The sequence below is a fragment of the Crocodylus siamensis genome, chromosome 11 (genome assembly GCF_052110815.1).
Source record: "Crocodylus siamensis isolate JL-2025a chromosome 11, ASM5211081v1, whole genome shotgun sequence".
Classification (NCBI taxonomy): domain Eukaryota; kingdom Metazoa; phylum Chordata; order Crocodylia; family Crocodylidae; genus Crocodylus; species Crocodylus siamensis.
In genome coordinates this window covers 61,921,258-61,943,829 of record NC_143405.1, presented here as the reverse complement: position 1 = coordinate 61,943,829, position 22,572 = coordinate 61,921,258, and the positions used below count along the sequence as shown (strand labels likewise).

At 41.7% G+C, this 22,572-nt stretch overlaps 1 protein-coding gene across 3 annotated transcripts in view; it reads right to left on the bottom strand.

Moving 5' to 3' along the window:
- Positions 1-4,952: 4,952 nt before the first annotated feature.
- SUCLG2 (succinate-CoA ligase GDP-forming subunit beta) overlaps positions 4,953-22,572 on the bottom strand; it is a 164,608-nt gene continuing 146,988 nt past the window's right edge. For all 3 annotated transcript variants that reach the window (XM_090022437.1, XM_090022438.1, XM_090022439.1), the window contains exons 10-11: positions 17,423-17,543; positions 4,953-6,425 (exon numbers count right to left, since the gene is read on the bottom strand). In XM_090022437.1, the coding sequence (XP_089878563.1) occupies positions 6,310-6,425; positions 17,423-17,543 (237 nt within the window). In that variant the 3' untranslated portion in view covers positions 4,953-6,309. The remainder of the gene's footprint in view (positions 6,426-17,422; positions 17,544-22,572) is intronic.

Genomic DNA, 22,572 nt, shown 5'->3' with positions numbered 1-22,572 from the left:
AGAAAGCTCAAATTTCTCATTTTCCCATCTCTACCTCTAGTGTGATGCAAAACCTCTTACACTTGATCCCTCTGAGCCTTGCTTTCCCAGATTCACTCACAGATACTTTGTCACTGTCACCTTTCAGAGGCTGGCCTGCTGTGTGTTTGTGCACGCGTTCGCGCGCATGCACACGGACTCATCCGGGAGATTCGTTCTGGTCAAGAATCTAGGCTCCAAGTCTCATCGTTCTGCATTTCCCAACAGCATTTAATTCACAGAATAGCCTACTTCTGTCATTTGCTCCCTGATGTCCTGCCTCACTGGGTTTCAAAATCGTATCATTTCATATCATTCAGAGCCTGGTGCCAAAATGTGCCACCACAACCCTCTGCTCCGACAAGGGGGAGAGGGGGCCCGGATCAATTGTGCCCCATCGTGGGGGACATAGGAGAGGGAGGTTGACTTCACTGTACTATTTCTTTTTCCTCTTGACAGTGGAGATGATCCTCCCTCCTGCCAGGGCCTAGCTCCCAAGGGTTGGCAGAGATGGGGAATGGGGATGGTGAATAACTTTCTAGCTTCATGGGAACTCCCTGAGAAACACCTCGTGGACTTGCATGGGTTTGGGTGAAGCCCCCTTAGGCAATCACAAAACTCCACCTTCAACAGATCCTGGCAGGGAAATCTGGGAACCATGTTGTGCTGAGAAGGAAGCATTTGCTTAGCATGTGCTAGCATGAAGGCACAGGGGTATCTGCAGGTGGCCGGGAGGCTCTGTCCTGTTCAGGGGAGAGGCCTACCTCTGCAAGAGATGATCCAGCTTTCATGTTACCAGCCAAGTTGCACCTCTCCATGGAAATACCCAGAGGAAGGGGAAAACCAAGCAGGACATTCCAGTACATCTCCACTTGCAACTCCATTGCATACGGGGGTGGGCTCTCCTTGCCCTGCTGCCAATCCCAGGAAGATAGGAAGAAGTGACCTTCCTCCCTTGTTCCTCACAATCCACTCATTCCTTCCAAACTGCTTCATCCGCTTCTTTGAGTGGCTTGGCTCCTGACAAAAGCATACTGGCACCCTTGCGAACCCTCTGCCCTAGCTGGGTTGTAGGAAAAGCCCTCAAACGTTCCTTCAAAGCAGCCTACACCAATGCTTGATGGCTACTGACTTTGGACCGTAGACTTGACCAATGTTGTGTTGAGAAGCCTCCTGCTCTCTTTTTCCCCACAGGCCATGTACAATGGTTGAGAGCAGGACAACATGCATTTTCAAATGCTCAGAAGCCACAGGAATGGGCAGGACGTAGAAATGTCAATAGGTAAATCACGACTTGGTCCAGGTCTGGAGTGGAGGTGAATATAAGGTCTTGAGAGAATCAGTTTCTCTCGTGTCTAAGCAGCTGTCTCTGTTTGATGAATAACGTAACAGGAGAAAACCCAGGTGAAGGTCTAGCATTTTTCCCCCCCTTTTTTTAAACTTAATATTGAGCTTCATGAGGCTGTGAAAGTTTCAGGATTCTGCCAATGGTGCATCTGCTTCCTGATGAAAGGAACCTGACATCAAACTGACTACAGCTGGGCTGGAAAAAGTTTTAAATAAATGTGATCAACGCAAGTTTTGCACCGAAGTATGAATATACATACACTGATTTCCTCTGGGTGACAGGCAAATCCTGTTATTTTACTTATGAATGGGCCTCATTAAGCAGGGAAAAGATTGTTGGTGCAACCTGTTCCCTTTTAAATTAAACATGTTAAAGTTGATAGATACTCCTAATTCTCCGCTCTGCCTTTTATGCAGTGCAATAACATTGTTCATGTTGTTGGGATGTCTTGAGTTTGCATAATCTGATTTTCATTTCCTGACAGCTGCAGATCATTCTTTAGTAACTAAATTAAAAGCTGCTTCTCTCAAGAATAGTTCGTCTCTCCAGCAACACCACCCTTCGAAAAAAAGATGTATAGATACATAATGACTATCTCCAGTAAGAGCCAAGCATTTCCACTCTATGTACCCTGCTCTGCCCACTTTCTAGCTGGACTGGACTCACAGGGAGCTCTTCCTGTTTTATACCATGCCATCAACTGTGCACCAGGGTGCCCTGGGGGAAAACCAGAAACAATGGCCACAAACTCCTGGAAGATAGTTTTAGGCTGAACATTAGGAAAAACTTCTAAAACTTTATAACTAGGATGTCCAGACTATGGAACAAGCTCCCCTCAGAGGTGGTGCAGTCATCTGCCCTAGAGGTCTTCAAGAGAAGACTGGACGGTCACCTGGCTGGGGTCATTTGACCCCAGATGTCTTTCCTGCTCATGCAGGGGGCTGGACCCGATGATCCTTCAGGGTCCCTTCCAGCCCTATGATTCTATGATCAACCTCTTGGCTACCTTCACGGTGGACTTTGTCTTCCTAAGGATTTGTTGGTACCAAAGGTACCTTTGGGACTCAAAATTCCCATCTGGTGCTTAATCTTTTGAACTCTGCTGCAGAAGGGACCATCGTGTATGTGTGGCAGAGATAGGAGAGGGTGCAACATACCTTAAGAAATGCAGCTTCAGCAAACTTCTTCCATTCTGCCTCAGTTCTTGTCTCTTTGTTCTTCAGATAGTCCATTTCCTAGGCTAAGTACAGACAGTCAAAAAGCCCGAGGCTGAATCAATTCAGTCTTCGCAGGTTAGTCTAAGTTGCTAGATTGAACCGATAAGCAAGTGAACATACATTCACTGTTGATTCCAGCAATGCAGCTATATGCCAGCAGTGGCCCAGGCCAGAAGCTGGGGGGCGCTAAAGCACACAACCCTGCTGGGCTGGAGCAGACAGCTTGGGCCAAAGTTAGCCCGCCTACCCTGCAAGGGAGAGGGTTCTGGGGGAGATGCAAAGCATCCTGGGATGCTGGGGGGCTGAATTGACTTGAATCTGGAGGGGATCTGAGACAAAAGTTCAATAAACTGATTTAACCTAAATCAGTTCAGTCTGATACTACATCCATCCAAGTTTATCTTAAACTGCTTTCAAAATGGCTGAAACCAGTTTATGTGCACTGAACTTCTGTTGTGTTATAGATTTGAGCTGGTTTCTGATAACTTTTACTGATTTACATGTCATTTCTGTCTCTAGCTCCAGAAACTGGAGTCACAATATGCTCTGCTCATGAAGTTTTGGGCACTGAAAGCCAACACATTCATTCCAACCTATTTCTAGGCTTTGGTAGAAATTTCATGAGACTGAAATTTCAACCCAATACTACCATGAGGCTGTAGAATCGGTGATTGAGAAGAGGGGAAATTTACTGAGATACAGCAACCACAGCTAACATTCTAGCTCTGGGCAAATGGACTAATTTCTGGCACCTCACACCCCAACTCTTCCCTCCTGGTTCTGTGCAAGTTGCTACATCTATGGTGGACAAATGATGGCATGCATTTTAAAAAGGAACGCAAGCCAGAGAATCCTCTAAATGCGACAGCCTAATTGCTGCAACAGGAGATGAACAAAATCAGTAGTGGTGCTCATTGGAAGGACAGATACTGTACCACCTCTGAGATGAGGATGACTTGGCTGGGATCACTGCCTGACTCTCGACTTGCAGCAACATGTTGTTGTAAGGTTAAGAATTTTGCATAATAGAAGGTATTCTCATGCTTAAAAAGGCACGCAAATGTGAGTTAAGAACATCAGCTGCCACCTCACAGCTCTTTTGCTGGAAGAACTCCAAAGACATCTAGTCAAAAGACTGACCACAAGGTCAGTTGCAATCAGGATGAGACCTACAGGCCTTCAGTTTGAAATGTCAACCTCTGGATTAATAAACCCTTCAAAGAAAAGATTGAGCGTGACTTACCATGGCTTGCTTTACATACACATTGGCTTGTACATGCTCTTAGCTGGCTTTTTCCAGACTGGCTGAGCACTGCACAATGCTTGAGACCTGATTTGGGGAACATTTGCAATAAGAAGCTGTTGAAGTGGCACTTGTAGCGACTTTTATGGAACAAAACAACTGCTCAGCTTCCAATGGAGTGCACAGATCACACTTAACTAGGCCTCTAAATATACACTAGTGGCAGCCTGGCCACTCAGTGATCCTCGGGTGTTTTGGGGCAGTAAAAATTCCTCTTGATCTGGGAACTATAAACTGGAGCCTAAAGCATACACGAAATTTTGTTAGGCCATGACCCCTTGGCAATTAAACTGAGATATATTTTTTTTTGGTAAATTTGTCAAAAACATGTTTTGCTCATCTTGAATCTATGTATTTCAGTGGGAGTTTTTTCCCCCTAGGGTCAAATCCCAAAGGCCCAGATTAAAAAAGGGCTTTAAAGCTTCTAATTCCCACTGAACTCTCTGAGGATGTAGGTCCTCAGAATGGTACCTTAATACCTTTTTTTTGGATCTCGCTTAAAACTGCACAAGGGGGAGGTCTGAATTATGCCATGAACTGGACTGTTTTTGGCAAGTTTTCAATCATGTAGTTGGGGGTGGGCAGACATAGTTAATCAGCTGATTAACCTGTATATACACATATAATTACTGACTTTGATACCGTGTATTAGATACAGAGTGATCTTAAAAAAATCTTTACCATATCATGTTATTGGTTCCTTCACAGAAATGTTTCTATTCTCCCATACCTAGACTACAGTGGCATGGTGAGGTGTTTTTATTGTCTAAAGTTAGCATTTGCTTTTCTGATGAATCTCACTGTACAGCAGTCCATCACACCCCCTCATTAAAATGGACTGTTTTTCATTCTCTTTCAATCAGCGAGTAATTTTCTTACATGGACAATATTTCATATTGGTATCCCTCTAATGGCCATGTGCTTTTCTCATGGATAACAGGTTGAGAAAAAGGAGAGGTTGCAGCAACTTCTGATGCCAATCTAACCACAAAGTGTGTATGTCTCTACATATGCACGTGTCTGCATATACACATGCATGTGAGCGTATGAGAGATTAGTACAAATATTTCACTTGTAACTGTTTTAATGGAAATGTCAACAAGAAATTAAATTACATTTTCCCCCAAATAAAATACAGTATTGACTAGATTTGAGCACATAATTCACAATGAATAATTTATTAGGCAAATTTGACCCAGACAAATTATTTGGGAACAGATCACGACATGTTCTCATTTGTTCATTATTCAAAATCATTCATGAATTTCAGCAAATAATTCCTGGTCTAAGATTTGTATTGTGTTGGTTAGTTATGCAAGTCATTGGTATTATTTTCTGTTCCCTGAATGAATGACTTGCATAAAAAAACAACAGCTTGAACATGAATGTTACAAATGAATATACAATCAAAACAGATTCTGGTGGATAGTCAAGCACTGAGAACTACCATTTGCTCCTTTTAAATATCTGAGTTACTAAAAAGTGAGCATTCAAATGTTTGTAAAAAACAAACTTGAAACGTTCTTTATATCCATTCAGAGCAAATCAAAATTCTTGCGTTGACATTAGATGACTATTTTGAGAATGCCTTCCGTGTGCTGCAGCTGGTTTTACACCCTTAGCTGAAGACTCAGAACGGCACTGCCTTTTACAATGCGTTTATTTTGAAAACGTTAGCAGCCATTGTTTCTTGGCAGATAGATTTTATATGGCACACCTACACTTTGAAGTACTCCATTTCCTTCTTCATGGCTAAAAACTCATTTGTTAACAAGTATAGTGTAAGAATGGAAAGTCCTTTCTCTACCACAGGTGAATATAACTCGACTTTTCTTTCTAACGTGAGGTATATTTTTTGCATCTGAAAACAGATATCGTCTTAAGGCATGGTGTGCGATACAAGCACCATTTTTCTAAAGAATAAAACAAATCATCTTCAATATTTCAATAAAAAATATAGATTGTGAACTCGCATAGGATCTTTGATATTCATTAAAATACATTATTCAGCTTTTAGGGTTTAGTTTCCTGACCTTTCAAGACATTAAAAATAAACTAAAATGTTGTCCTGAAAAAAAAAATCTGCAACCTTTATTTTTTGTATTTGGGAACAGTCATGTCGACCATGATAGTAATGGACTGTTACACCAGTCTGTCAGCTACACTATTTTGAAAGACTCTGTGAAATTAAATGTTAATTATTTATTATCATTCTCAATTTGAATGCTCATCAAGGACTTACTTGTTTGAATAAAATATTTCAAAATATGGAAAACCTCATTCTGGACTGCGGATGTCATGTATGTCAAATTAAATCCAGCAATACAAAACAAAGACACCGCCTAAGAATTTTCTCTGAAACAATAATGGGAATGTCACCACTGTAAACCACAGGCTCTTGGCTGGCAAATGTGTTTAAGGAGTTATTTTTTTGTTACACAAGCTACGGCCTTCTTTGCTGCATCCTCCAGGTCGCTCGCAGAAGTGATGGGTAGCCCACTCTCTTTCAAAATGCGCTGGGCTTCATGAACATTCGTGCCTAAGACAGAAAACGGAGGGGTTAGCTACAGAATAAATGTTACAAACACATTCCGTTAAGCCTCTGTCAGTGTGCTGAATGATTTGTACCAGACAGACAGCATTTCACTTTTAATAGGAAGTTTTTAATTAGCAGACCGTGCTGGGGGGGGCAGAAGGCAAGAACTCCAAAAAAATCCAATCCTGGCTCTGATGCTTCCCTCAAATAATACCTAATTACATTGCAGAAATATTGTGAGGACTGGGGCACCACAGTGGAAAGAGGACCACTGACATCAAAAAGCAAGGTGACTATTAATGTCAACTGAAACTTGACATCTCCAGCTTTGTCAGCACCTGGTGCCTTGGGTCCTTTACGTTCATCAAATGCCTTGAATAGTAAAAGAAATGTACACAAGATGGCGATATTACAATTAATCACAACAGGTAATGATCACTAACATTCACCTATGTTGACTCAAAAAGAGCTGGCTCGGATGAGAAGCACAAATACTGCCTGTCCCTCGGCCGTTAACGTGTTTCCGTACCTGCGCTCAAAGGACAGTACTCCATCTGGAGCCCCCGTTCAAGGTTGGCTGAAAGAGCACACACTCTCAGTCATGAAAAAAGGCTATAAATTAAAAGAGACATTTCAGGGAAGGGTGTGTTTCACACTGTCTAATTCCTATAAAAAGCAAGTGCATAGCTAAATGAGAGCAGATTAATTAGAAGAGATGACTGATTGTCATTCATATCCCACAGCTCTTTGTTTATTAATACTACAGAGGGACGAGCCCTTTGAAATGTTCTGGCACAGCGAGTGCATGAATTTAGTCTGTTCCCTGAAGTCTCTTACCTGGTCTGAGGCAAGATATTTGGCATCTCCCAGAAACACCAAACTGAAAACACTGTCCGTTTTCACTTGGTAAGAAGCGCGATTCGTTTTATGATACACAAGAAAAAGTTGGTCGAGTTCCTCCCCATAACCCATTCGGAGGATGCTAGCAAACATGTACTGAACATGCTGTGCAAAGGAGGCAAATAAAACCTAAAAGATGCTTTGAAGTAGCCGAAGCCCCACGACTATATTAAGAAATGTGTGAACTAGAGCAGTTAGCCCATTCTTTTGTTCAGGTTCCCATTTTTACCATGCTGTTCAAGATACAGAGAGCAACATTGGGTCAGAACGGTCCGCTGTAGAAATGTGTGAAGCAAAAAGCTGAAAGCCTGGTTTGACAATGGGTCAAACTCTGATCTGGCTTATATATCAGAGGTGCTCACATGCTACAGCTACAGAGACCCCAGGCATAATCTAGGCCTACAGGTTAAATCGATTCATCAGAATTTAAACATAGCCCTTGATTCCTTGAGTTCTTGGTGTCCTCTAGTGCTGCACCCTGTCCCACTGGCTACCTCTTCACTCTCGAAGTCTTCGAGTTGTAGTAACCTTAGGAGCACGTCCAGGGCTTTAGTCGCTAGGGAGCTATGCGACGGGTTCACTCTCCTTCAGGGACTGAGGAGCTATCCCTTAAAAGCGTCTCCTGCACCCTTTGCGAGCCGAGGCAAACCTGAATTCCATTTCCAACACCTGTCAAACAGCTGCATGAATTAAATCAACTAAGCAGAAAAGCAAAGAACCACGTTAATTTTGCCAGGTACAAAATCCTAAAGTAATCCTTTCCCCAAACTGTGCTTAAGAGTGACAACATTGCTTTTAACTTGAAAACCTTCATTTGCTCCTTTTAAATATCTGAGTGACTAAAAAGTGAGTATTCAAATGTTTGTAAAAAACAAACTTGAAACGTTCTTTAGATCAATTCAGAGCAAATCAAAATTCTTGCGTTGAAATTAGATGACTATTTTGAGAATGCCTTCTGTGTGCTGCAGCTGGTTTTACACCCTTAGCTGAAGACTCAGAACGGCACTGCCTTTTACAATGCGTTTATTTTGAAAACGTTAGCAGCCATTGTTTCTTGGCAGATAGATTTTATATGGCACACCTACACTTTGAAGTACTCCATTTCCTTCTTCATAGCTAAAAACTCATTTGTTTTTATAAAACAAATAAAAACCTTCATTTTCCCAGGTCCAGCAGCCAGTAAAATCTCTCACTATGAACTGTGGAACAGCTGGTTCAACAGCACTTACTGGCCTCTTCCAACAGTCATCAAAGCAACTTTCAGGCCACAGAAATTAATAACTTATCACTCTTTGCCAGCTCTATCGTTTGCTTGGCTAAAAAGTTGAGGAATACTGAAAGTTTTCCAATAATTCACTTCTGAGGTAAGTATATATGAGCTATATATAACGATCTACATATTTATGCATTCTATGTATTAGTTGATATACTCATCTCGACTCCCTTCCCCATTTCCCTTGCCTCCTCTCTTCCTTTCACTCAGCGACTGACTCTCAGGTCCCTCCCTCTCCAACTCCTTCTCATATTCCTTCCAATTAAGACAAGTCTCTTTGACGCTACTTTTTCTACACTCTCCTGTCCACCCTCCATTCTTTCCTACAGCCTGCAAGCACTTTATCGTTTTCTCAGGTTGCAAGAGGCTCCCCTCCGAGTCACCGGCCTGAGCTACGGTGAAAAGCACAGCGAGAAACTGAATGAAACCAATGCAGGTCCAGACCCATTTTTCATTTAGTAACATCCCTGCAGAACAAATTCTTTCTTTCAAGAGCCACTTCGGCTCTTTGACCCTCTTCCGTTTTGCACATTTAAATGAACTATTCTTATGAACACAGCATGAAAGCCACCTGATAAAGGCAAATGGTATTTTGACTTTACTTTCATAGTTTCATAGTTTCTAGGGTCGGAAGGGACCTGAGCAGATCATCCAGTCCGACCCCCTGCCATGGCAGGAAAGCGTACTGGGGTCAAACGAGGTGTACATCCAGCCTCCTCTTAAAGACCCCCAGGGTAGGAGCCAGCACCGCTTCTCTGGGAAGTAGGTTCCAGACCCTAGCCGCCCTTTGCCATTAGAACGTAACGAACGTCATCTCAGTATTTAATCTATGCGGCTTCAGCCCTTTCATCAGCACTAAACCTAAATGAGCGTGCAAGGATGCTAGTCATTTTGAAGGCTATTTCATACCACCCAGGAATATGCCAGGACACTGCTGCAGAATACGAAGATAAATTGTAATTTGTGTGGTAGGTGGAGTTCACACTTCAGGATTGTTATTATTATTACTAGCAAACTGCCCGTCAAGAATGACCGGGGAGGGTGGGGGGCATCTCCAGCCACCCCCTCCACCACTTCATGGCCGGGACCACACCCTCCCCCCGCCCCTTCAGGGCCAGGCCCGCTCCCACAACCCCCTTTGGGTCCTTTCCAGAATGCTCTTGGAGCACTCTGATTGGTTGTTTCAGACCACCAATCAGAGTGCGAATGAAGTATTATGGACAGCCAGACAGACAAAGGCTTTTATAATAGTAGATTATTCAGCAGTGAAAGACCTGCTGAACTGCTTCTTTTAAAAAGTAGACACTACCCCCGTCCCCCACATCAAATTCTTCGTTCATCTGCCATGTCAAAATGTTTAATTACTTCATAATTCCTAGGCCTACCAAACTGAAATTTAATTATATTTGCAGTTATACTCTAATTATACTCTTAATTATTAATCACGCAGTAAGCAGACTCAGGATTCATACAACTTTCCAAAATGCCCAGGATTTTAAAGGCGATCTGGTATTTTTAATGAAACCGTCTAAAACTATACAGTACATGGCAATGGATGACAGCTCTATCCTGCTGGACGGGACTACCCATTGTCACCCAGGGTTCACTCCCGTTGCATTAAGAGAGACCAAAGGTATCTCAGTAGCAGCAGGTCTCGTTACTTCTGTGACTGAAGAGGGAGCTGGCTGTAAGAGGAGTAAGGTACCTGGTTTTAAAGGCCTTGGCAGAAGAGTCCATGCTTTTCATCCACATGCATGGAAGCAGCACATTGAAAGTATGCTGGTAGCTTGTATGGAAAGTTAACACAGCAGTGCCTCAAATCCCTGACAGAAAGGGGCCTTGCTTGCAGTAACCAAGTATTTAAAACTGACTTTTGCTCTTCAGTGGGTGCATCTATACGAAACACATTAATGTGCATTACCTTAATATAATGCACATTACAGGTGTGCGTCTACATGTTCATACCCTTAATGCATCTTAAAAATGGTGAAATGAGACTAATCACGCCTGAATTTCATACGGTATCACATTTAAGCACGATTAGTTAAAGCGCATCAATGCACGTGTAGATGCGACGCGGCACTAACTTTGTGCCAGCGCTGCCCAGTCACTAGAGGCACAAGGCAGGGCTGCATGGACTTGGCACTAACTTTAGTCTCAAGTCCCTGTGCATGTAGACACCTGTCAAAAATTGCTTAATGCTAAATTTAGTTGTGCTTAAATGCATGTGTAGATGTGCCCAATAAGTGGCTGATATTAATTTACTGGTAGGTCAGAAAAGGAGCAATACGCTAGATCAAAGCCTCACCACACTGATTGCTCCATATGCAACTTGACTGAGGTATATTAACATAATCAATATAAAGCATAAGCTACCAAAAAAAGGAAAGGGGAAGGGTTTGTGCAAAACGATGGAAATAGAAAAATGAAAAAGCCTTGCAATTGGAAAAGCAGAGTGACACATTTTGGTATGAAGTACAAAACAACCATGTGTTCAGGACATGGAATTAGAGAGATATAGAAAATCAGTCTGCGTTGTTATCTAAGCAACGGTAATGTGTTTTAGGCAGATGGATAAAATACAGAACTGGAATCAAATCCCTCAGTCCAGAAACATAGGAAGAAGATTTTGAAACCTGAAGCATCAGAAAGTGTTGGAAACAGGACGAAAAACTGTAAGACAGCTTTTATGCTAGGAGTTACAGCAAAAAGAAAAAAAACCCCAACCCTCCGTTGAAGCAGTTTAACATTAACCTCCTGCCACTGGATGGTGTCAGAGAACTGTAAACAGACTTCCACACACAGGCTAGCAAAATAACCTGCCCTTCACTTCCACTGTAATCAGGACAGCTGCTGTGAAAATGCATGGTCTTGTGGGCTGCTGTAAAACAGTGCCTTCCTGGAGGGAGAGAAATGAATCTTCCTCTTTATCCTTCTCAAACTGCCCACCCCCCCACCAAATACTCTACACATCAACCAGCTAGGTGCATTTTGACCAGCACATCTTTTCAGGTTAATTCCACTTAATTGCATATATCTCCTCCCTTTAAATCCTACACCTGGAAGGACTGTTGCACGTGCCGTGTCACTTCTCACATTCTCTCTTCTATTGTCTTGCCATCTTCATTACCATCAATGAGTCAAGTTATTTAAGTAATGATAGCTCAAAAAACCTGATTAAAATTATTTTATTTAAACATGTTTTACTGCTGCATTTTTAGTAATATGTAAAAAAAAGAAATCAGTATACACTGTCCAAACTGTATCAGTAACAATTGTGGAATATGGGAGCGTTATATGGTTGAATGAAAAAAAACCGCAGCAATTTTATTAACAACTATAAGGCCAAAAAACACTCAAAGAACAGAATGTACTGCCATTTTGAGAGGTTAGGGTCAGGAAGGATTCAAAACTTTAGCAGACCTTTTGAGCACTTTGATGGAAGTAAGGCTTGAAAAGGAAAAAATATTTGCACAATTGTGTGCATGAAAGCAAGAGAAATCGTATGAAAAATACTACATCCTTCTGTAGTGGACATTTGGTTGTAGCACCATGATGAAATACTTCACCAATCAGATTTTGTCTTTGAAAGACTCATGAATCATGGCCCACCCACTCCGACCATGTATTATATCAGCAGTATTTCATCCTCAATGAACTATGTGCAATTAAAATAATAAAGGGCCAGAGCCTCTGCTAGCTGACACGAATCCAGGGCATTTCCTTTCCGTTAGTTCACAAACAATTAATGAGCCAGTAATCAATGATCCTGAAGATCTGAAAGACTCTGGTCTTTGGGAATAGAAGACAAAACCTTTCACTAAATTACCAGTCAACACTAAATTAAGATGAAAGTTATTGCCAGCTGAACACTGTTTGGTAGCTTATGTCTTTGGTAGACTTTGCCAATATGGCCAACAAGAGATCCTACTCCATGACTTTTAACTTCTATTGCATGTACTCTTCTCTCTACTTTCTACTCTCATTTTCCCCATAGCTTTTTCTGTTTCTTCCTTGTCATCCCATAATTGGGATGAAAATCAGTGGTTGGAGGTACACCAAATTTTCAAAACCAGGACATTTGAATGGAGTTTGTATTAGGGCTCTCCTAAATTTATGTATGTAATACGGTGTATCCTTGTTAGCCATATCATTTTGGGTGTTCTGTGACTGGGGTGGTTTTTTGGGGGTGTATAATTCTATAATGAGAACATAGTTTGTGCTCAAAAATGGAACCAAAGGTGGCATTCAGATATGTGAACTGGCCAAATTGTGTGTTAAAAGTTTTTTTGACCGTGAAAATCTGAAACTCTGAACATGCAAAAATGCTAAAGCCACTAAATGCACAGTTAGGAATTTGGACGGGTGACTTTAGATACGGACGTTTAAGAGGCAGTTTTGAAAATGTGGTCCTAACTACATTTGAGCATGGGCCTCCTACAAGGGCAGAGTTTTCCTCTTCTGCTCTTGTCTTATAGATGCGTTTGCAAGAGGTTAATTGGTTGAGGGAAAGAGGTGGTATGCTACAGATTTTGAACCAGAAAGTCACAGAAGAAAAGTCCATTTTATTTGAGAGAGTTAAATCCTTTAAAGACAACCTGCCTTTCCCCCACAAAAAAAACAAAACAACCCCCCCCCAATCCCCTACGCTCAATTTTTCTGGCCACATAAATGAGACAAATGTTGGCTTTACTCCAACATTTCAAGTTAGCTCATGCAGAACACTGCTGAAACAGACTGTAATATTAAAAGGGGAAAAAACAAGAGGCGAAAAAACCCAGTACAACTACTGCAAGTTCCCAACAGAAGCAAGGCCTCTATGCCTGCAAAAGATAAAACCCCAGAATATGTAGTTTTCTCCAGTCACCCATGAGCCTTTTAAACAAAAAATAATCCCGCGTCTCAGCTGGTGAATTCTTTTCTGATAAGGCAAGTAAATACATGTAATTATAAAGTTACCATTTTCAAAGAGGAGAGTAATCCTTTCTTTATCCACTGGTAAAACAGCTTGTAATTATTATACAGCTGAGAACAAAGATTTGTCCACAAAATCCTGCTAAATCAAGACAGATTTGACTGATTAAAACTTTATTCATCAAGACATTTGTAATACATTGCATGTGGGTCCTTAAAGCACAGGCCACAAATCTGTTAGATTTATGGGAATAATCATGAAGCTTCTGTTGGGAAAACGTATGAAACAGAGTACAAAAAACCACCAGTGCTGATCTCTCTTCTTAGGAAATGTGAAAGAGGACCGGTAATGGTTTAAAATGCTTGGGGTGGCCTTTACTGCGTTTATAATGTTCGTTATTAATTTAAAATCATTTTGGGCTCATATAAACCAGTGGAAGTTCAAAGAAGAGCTACACAGCTGATTAAAGGGCTGGAGGAATTGACTGCTGGAGGAGGATTTAAAAAAACGAAGTCAGTCTAGCTCAGCTGAAGGATTAAGGAAGTAGAGGAAGGGGAGAGTCGTGCAATCACTGTCTAAGCACAATGTCTGAAGGTTGCAATCATCATAGGGGCTTTGTTTGGTGGGTTTCAAGTAGTCAACCTAGGAAGCAGAAGGGATTAAAGACTGTGGTTGAGCGAAATATCATGCCAAGTAGAACTATGGTATTATATTGGGCACCCTCCCCTAAGGAAATAGCAGCAGTTCCACCTTCCTGACACACTGGTCAACACACGAACATTACATACATCTTAAAAACCAAGAATGCACAGGAAGGGGAGGGCAGGGAACTGCTGTCCATCTGTTTTTAGCTCAAGAAAGGCCTGTGGACTGAGCAATGCATAGGACTCCTCGAGACGCAGGTCCTAGACGCAACTGGGGTGAGTCTGACCTGCTCTTAAAGGGTTCGCTCTGGTAGCAAACAGGCGCTTAGGAGAGTCCCTTCAATGCAGGAGCAACACAGCGCTCTGCATGGCGATGAGAGGGAGAAAGTCGGACTACTCAGTGCTGTGCTGGTTCTGGAGTATAGTACCCACGGCTGCTTTACGCTTTCCCGAAGGGCTGATTTTGCCTTTGCAGTTTCCTCCAGTGCGGGCAGGGAAAAGGCAGTGAAGAGCATCTCAAGACACAGGATCACGGAATAGGTGTATTACAAATTCCCTGAATCCCCAGCAAACGGGACAGGTTTTCTTTGTTTTGGTTTCTTTGATTTTAAGGCAACGACCATCTGTGAAATACCTGCTTTCAAATGCTACAAAAATTCTTCCAAGGCAGCAACAGATCCTAAGTGAAGAAAAGGGATGGTGCTCTCATACCAGGGAGCCAAACTGATACCAAGACTTGAATGAAGAATGACAATCAGGCACTGAGGTTTCCTAGAACGGATCTCCTCCCAACTTACTCTCTGATTCACCAGTCCTAAATTACTTTGTTAGTTTGCTCTTCCTTAGGTGGCCGGACAAAGTTTTAGCATGCAGTGAAAGCCCAAGTGGCTTGATTTGACACTCTGCAATCCTGCCCCCAACTACTTGCTAGAATAGATGGTTTCTACAGAAGTTCCTGTTGCGTATGCACTGCTGGAAGATATTGATACTCTGGTGGAAAGCACAGCATAAGAAACTATACAATGGTATGCCGCAGTCTGCAGCCTCCCTTATGTTACATGCACTTAGTTTGCAAGTCATAGTGGTGCAGAGAATGTGGAAATGCAGCTACATTGCTGAGACAAAGAGCTCCATGAGGCTGACATGCCTCATTAAGAGGGAAGCCCTAGAAACCCTGTATTGTAGCACTTACATTTTGGGTGAGAGGAAGCTACTTCTTTTAATGAAAACAGATGGTGCTTTTTCACCATTGAACCTTTTCACACTGTTGCTTGGTGCAGGGTGAAATTTCGGCTGGTTAGAAATGCACTGTCTGGCTTTTGGTGCACATATTGGGGGACACCTCCATACCCAGCCTGAATAGCCAGGGGAGGCTGAATGGAGGACTCTTTCCCCACAAAGATCCTGAGAGATGGTGCACCTGCTCTGCCGTGCTGAGGCTGCAGCACCCCCTGCTACAGCTGGCTGACATTCCCAAGTTTATTTTTTGGGCTGGAAAATTTTTGAAGAAATATTTGTGAAATGCTTCCCTTCCCCATCTCCCTCCTTGCCGTTTTCTGGACCAGGAGTAACTTCAGCCACTCAGTGGTGGACAATGCCACTGGCCAGGGAAGGAATATATTTGTCACAATCATGCAAAGTGGCACCTTAGAGAACTAACGGGCAGAATCATAGCACAGCAGGGCTGGAAGGGACCTCCAGATGTGACTTCTAGTCCAACCTCCTGTTCAAGGACTAACTATGATCCCTGCTGACTTCGTGCCCCTGGGGCAGGGGCTGGACTCAATGATCTTCTGAGGTCCCTTCCAGCCCCAATGTCTATGAATCTATAAAGCATCCCAGTCAAGCGTCTGTCTAACTGGCTCTTAAAAGCGTTCATGGATGGATATTCCAAAGCCTCTCTGGGTTGCCTGCTCCGTGCTTAAGCGCCCTCATGGGAAGAAAGTGCTTCCTAATACTGAACCCCAAATTGCCCTTGCTGCAATTTAAGGCCATCACTCCTTGTCCTGTCCCCTGCCCCCACGCAGAAGTCTGCTTGACCAGCCTCAGGCTGTTCTGTTTACAGGGGAATGAACCTCAAGTACAACTGTACCAGGGGCTACTGGCACCTGCTGACTTAATTGAAGACACCCTCCATCATCATCTGTCTCCACGCAAAATCCAGAAGGAGGACATTTCTCATATCCAAAGGCCCATAACGTGGCAGACCAATTCCAGAGCTGGCCATCCCCTGTCCTAAAAACTGCTTTGTCTCCCAAGCACTCAAACCCTGGCAGTCAGCACCAGCAGCTGCCACAGTGGCAAATAAAAAGAAGTAGCTTTAGAGTCTATACTAGGCATTAAAATAGAAAAAACAATTTCATCAGAGAGAATAAACTACAGATCATTGCAAAACACCCTAAAACTTGCTATAACATGGTAATAACGTTCATTTGTAGCACAGTTAAATGATCGAGGATGCCTACACCCTTGTAACACCATACGGTTGGTAGACAATATGAACCAGCCTGCACCGTAAATTTGTGAATTACCAAGCTTGGTAATAGTCTTACAGGAAAGCTATTTGCATTCTTTGATCTATCAAAGAGACACAGGCAGAGAAGAATTTAGTAGGATGCTTAAAAGAGTAATCTTGCCTCTCATGTTTTTAGATGTTGCTGTAACTGTGTTAAGGCAAATTAATGTTTTTGCTGACAAAAAAATATCACTATAGCATGGATATTGATGTTACTTAGGGAAATGTCTCTAAAAACACTTGCTGCTAACTCTTTCCAAATGTGCTTCTCCACTGAGAAAGGTGATGTATATATGAATATTATGTTGATTTGAAAAAACCCTTCCTTTTTTGACCCTGCCCCTCTTTTTTTTTTTTTTTAGAAAGGAAAGCAACCCTTCCTTTCCTACCACAAGCACCTAGGAATAGAGAAAAGCTTAGTGGCATTTTCCAAAGATCAGCTGATATGCATTTTTATGGAACCAAGTGCAGGAGCAACCAAAGCCACCTCTCTCTGAAACCAAAGGTGCTCTGGCTTGGGTGAGGCTTTAGGAAGGCTGCAGCCTTCATTCAAGAGTTTTGCCTGAATAAGGACTGGAGGATGAGACCATCAGTTTAACTTCAGGTCATGCTGTGGGTGAGGACTGGGGTCTATTCCCACTTCATTTACAATAGTTTGTCCATCCTTCCTATGAAAATGAGAGAGCAAAGCAGACAAAAGCAGGGCACCATTTAACTGAGAGTATACCATGGCCCCAAACCTTTACTACTCACCTTCCAGTCTAACCACCAATGGTACCTTCAGTTCCAGCTCTCTGCATGCTTTGGTAATACCGTTGGCAATAATAGCGCAGTTCACTATCCCACCAAAAATGTTGACGAGTATTGCTTCAACCTACAAAAAGAAAACCAGAAATAGTCACCTTTTGGGGTGCTACTTCCCAAACCAGTAGTACAAAGGCCAACACGGGGTACGAAATTTAATTTTATAATAGTTTACAAACCATGTACCAAAGTCAATATCATTCAGATATTTAAGTATCATCATGGGATAGGAAATATTTTAAGAGACTACTTTCTGTGTGTGTGAATGAGTGAGTGACCATGCATGCACATGCATACATGTCTGTAAAACTCTCAGGCAGTGCCTGTATCCTGCAGCAAACAATTCATCTGAATTTCCTGAGCAATGAAATTTAACATGTGGATTCTTAATGAAACAGTGTGCACACATGCTCTATTAAAAGTACCACAGACAGAAAAGTAATATACTTGTCCTGACTTGATAAATAGAGGTAAGAAAATCCTTTATAATTAACAAGGGAAGGTAGGTGATGAAGAGAATTCATTACAACAGATTAATTGATAACACCCACTAGAAACGGCTATTCATCAGCTTCAGGAACTGAAATTCCTGCACCCAGTTCACAATTAAATTATCCTGCACAGCATAACCACAACACATTTGGGGATAGTCCCTAGGCCCCTTCCCCCTTTTTTAAAATCTTAACATCCAAAGCCATCAGCACATACAAGTTTGCACTGTACACTGTAAAATTCAACTATGTGCTGTGGGGGGAGGGGGAGAACCTATTAAAGTACATAACAATATAGTAATAGCCATCTAAAATTATGCTTGTAACAAATAAATGTTAATTTGACAAGATTATCATTCCACATAATGTAATTTTGTGAAAACACATGCCCTTCTTAATAGGCAATGGGTTTTTATACCTCATCACCCATTCGTCCATTAGATGTGCCCTTCTCACCAGTATACTCCAAGTTCTACCAGTCACCCAGGGAGGAAGGTTTTCACCTTCCCAGCCTCACTGCTATTCATGGTTCCCATGGCCTGTCCTTGTGGTGTTGGAAGGAAGAGGTAGTCGAAAGCAAAGAGGTCTCATAATTGCAATCTGGTACTAAGGAGGGGAGACTGCATCCAGAAAGGCTAGGAGGAAAAGAGAAGAGGCCATGGACAGATCCAGCATCCTGCTGTCTGCTGTTTCTCTTGGCAGTGTGGCTCAAACACAGGCACAACTCCACCCACAGCCACTTCGACTGCAAGCGGTGTTGAGTCAAGACAGGAGTTGGTGTGACAGAAGTCAGCATCCCTGAATTCTGCTCCAGGTCCACGCAACCCTTGCTTATGCCATCGTCAAGGAAATTTCCTGCATTTGTGCATGTTTCTACCCCTACAGAACTGGGTTAAATGTTTCATTCTGGCAAAACGTTATAATTAACTCCTGTGCCTTGCAATCTCATAGGAGTATCATAGTAGGTAGGGTTGGAAATGACCTAAACAGATCATCAGGTCTGAACCCCTGCCCCAGGAAGGAACAGGTGCTGGGGTCATATCACCCAGCCACATATTTGTCCAGCCTCCTCTTGAAGACCCCCTCATATAGCGTGATCAAAGGTTTGACATTATTAACTTTTTTTGCCATCGGTCACATCCTTGAAACAGCAGCAGCAGCAACAACAATACTTCCCTTACTACCAGGATTTTTTTCAGCAGTATCCTTCGTAGTATCACAAAAATATTGTTTATTATGCACATATGCTCTATTTATAGTGCACAAGGGAATGCTAACCTTAGCATAATTTTAATGAGATTAAGATGGCAAATGGAACCAGCTCATTAATACCTCTTGTCACCTTCTGCTAATCTCAGCTCCACAGCCTTTCATCACACTGCCCTATACATCCGGACCAGCCTTCGTCTCCCTATGCTTTAAACAGACCCCTTTGCTCCCCTCAAATTTCCCATTAAAAAGCCACTTCTTTCACCTACCCTTCTATTATTGACCCACTAGGATACTATCTCCCCGTACCTCTTTCTTTATCTTATTATTGGCATAGGAGTCATCCAGTTTAGCTTTCCAAGAGCCTCTGGGCAGTCCCCCCCTGTCTCCATGATGTGTTTTCTAAAGCACTAAGCCCATCTCTGATGTTATGAACCTAATAATTAATTCTGATAGCCTTCCTGAAAAATCCCAACATCAGAACACCTTCCTGAGAAGGCAGGTGCTATAATTCAATACACAAGGTGAGAATCACTGCATTTTTAAGTACGGTGTGCACACGAGCAACTATGAGTTAGCCATGCAGTATTATATGCAGCTCCACATCGCATGCAGAACACGCTAGATGTCATAAGGAAAAAACTGAACTCATGATGTCAGTATACATCCTTCACTCATCTCTTTTCCACATAGCTTAGATACAGGTGTGTCAACACTACTATTTAAATGGCACCTTTCCACTTGCTTATATTGTTCTTTCACAATCTTTTCTTTTAGAGCTCTTTCCAGGTGTTTGGATGAAGTTTACCATGCTTTACTTACTTCTGCTGGGTTTCTATTGTCCAAATCCTTCCCCTTGTAGAAACCCATAAAGCCAAAAAGCCTAGAAGTTCCTTCTCTCTCATGCACCTACTTATAGAGGCGTGCTTGTGTGTACACACAACCTTTGTGATGAGAGGTGAAAAACAGACCCTGTCAAGCTATAAGCATGTTAATCTTCCTGATAGAAAAATACTTATGCAAATATCTAGAAAGGGCTGTGACATTAGAGGGTATTGTAACTTTGCATTGTAACAGCAGGGCATGTGACAGATGCTTCTCTGTCTTCTCTAATGTATGTTCCTAATTTAGGAACGCTGCGCCAGGCATATGACAGATCAACTTAAGCAAGTGTGTTTACATTATTAAAGATAAGGAAGAGGATTTTCTGCCCAATACAGATATTTTAATTCCCAATGCAGGCATTCTCATTTAAAGATCTGCTTTTCAGTTTTCAAGCTGAATTCTAATCAGGTCTTCTAATCCATTGGCAGCTAAAGGAGAAAAAAAGTATGTTGAAGGAAATTAGATGCAGCTTGGATAATTGATGTTTGTATGCCTGGCTTTAATAAAAATACTCTGTTAAATTAGAGAGGAGTCTAAAAGGATTCAATCAATAAGAAACTGAATCAGGCGGAGAATTCCATCTTGGATTTTATTGTAATCTTATAAATAAGCCAATAGATCAGTCCAAATGATGCAGGGATTCGCTTTAGCTCTACTGGAATTTGTGAACGTTATTTATACTCACTTCCCCAGCCTGACTAGATCTTGTATTTCTACACGATGATCTTTTGAAGAAACTTGAGTATTCGGATACTGTACTAGGATGAAGGGATTTTAAAGATTTGATGTGCATGGAAACTGTGCAGTGGGGAAAAGAAACTACCCTTGCATAAGGGAAGAAGAGCATATTAACACACTTGGAACATGAAATGCATACTAAGAGCCATGCAAACTGCCTGCAACGAAGAACAGTCACCTGGAAGAGCCTCTTAATAACTAACGGTTAATGTTTCCATACAAAATGACACCTTGTAAGATGATTCTGTATCTCAGTAACTTTGAATAGGGAAATCTAGATGAAAACATCTCCTCAAGTTAACTCTGTTTTCACACTGACAGTAGAGTTGCTGTTTCCACCAAGGATAGCTTTAACTTCTTTTCTGCCCTTCCAATGAAGTACAAACAACTAACAGTAACGTGAAAACATCATTATCAGTGGTACAGACAATATACAGTCCATCTTTCCTAATCACTCATGTTGGAAAGCATCAGTGAAGGAAGATGAAAAGACTGTCAGCACTCAGGTGTTACAGGAAACATCTTAGCCTTTTGTCACTGCTGGGATGTGCAATAATGCCGCAAAACGTCAGTATCACATGTTCATATGTTTTCATACATACACAGACTTCTGGATATATACATACACACACACATATTTGTGTGTATATATCTATCTATATCTATCTATCTATCTATAGCTATATATACAGATATATAGCTATCTATCTATCTATATATATATATATAAAAACATTATACAGGCTGTATGCAATGTAAAATGTGTATTTAAAGAATGTAACTTATATGCAGTTAATGCCTTCTTAGTTAAACTTTAAGAAGGACAAAACATTCAAGAAGTCTACATATTTAAGACTTGAAAAAGAAAAAAAAAAGGGTTCTACTATTTTAAATGTAATAATTGTACTATAGTTGCCGAGATAACTTAAAAAACCCAGTAGGCTATTACGTTTAAAATGACCAAGAGCATCCAGGGCAGAAAAAAGTGACCGCTCCTGTACATCTGTTGCGTTACGCAAAGTCTGTGCAGCTATACAATATCAATTAGCCTGTTAGGGAACTTCCCACATGTTTCTTCCTCTCTATAAAGGACCGAGGCCTTCCCAAAACGTATCACAATATTCTGTCCTCATACACTTAAGAATTAACAGAAGAGGCATCCATAAAGCATTCTGCTTGCCTAAAACCCATTTATAAAATCTATAACCAAGCCGTCTAGCTGTCTGCAGCTGCAGGACTCTAGTCTGCTGAGCACCTTCCAAACTCTTCACTAACAATATGAATATTGCATATGATGGCAAAGATGGAAGAGGGCAGAAAACTTGAACCTTGCAAGTTTCTATTTCTCTTCCCTTTTCATCTTTACTGGAGTACTGTTAGAGTTGACTCAGACAATCATGCACGTTAGCGCCAGACATTTAATACAGGATAAAGCTCTGCTCCTGACAAACAGAAAACGAAGTATCAGGTGCAGATTTCGAGAGAAGAATGAACTACCTGACCAATACATGAAACGCGCAGACAAAACAATGCAACCAGAGAAGTAGCGAGGGAATACTTCTGATAGCTTGACAAAAAATATTAAGTTAAAATAAAGAGCGCTCTTGAATACAATGAATCTTACTAATGTAAGCAGTGAATAATTTTAAGCATCTCTTTATGAAGTGTGTGTGCGCGCATGTGTTTGTGAGAAAAGTAATTCAAGAAGATAATTACTGCAATACTCAGATCCCTAAAATCAAAGCAGCTGCTAATATTCTTTGTGTGAAATACTTT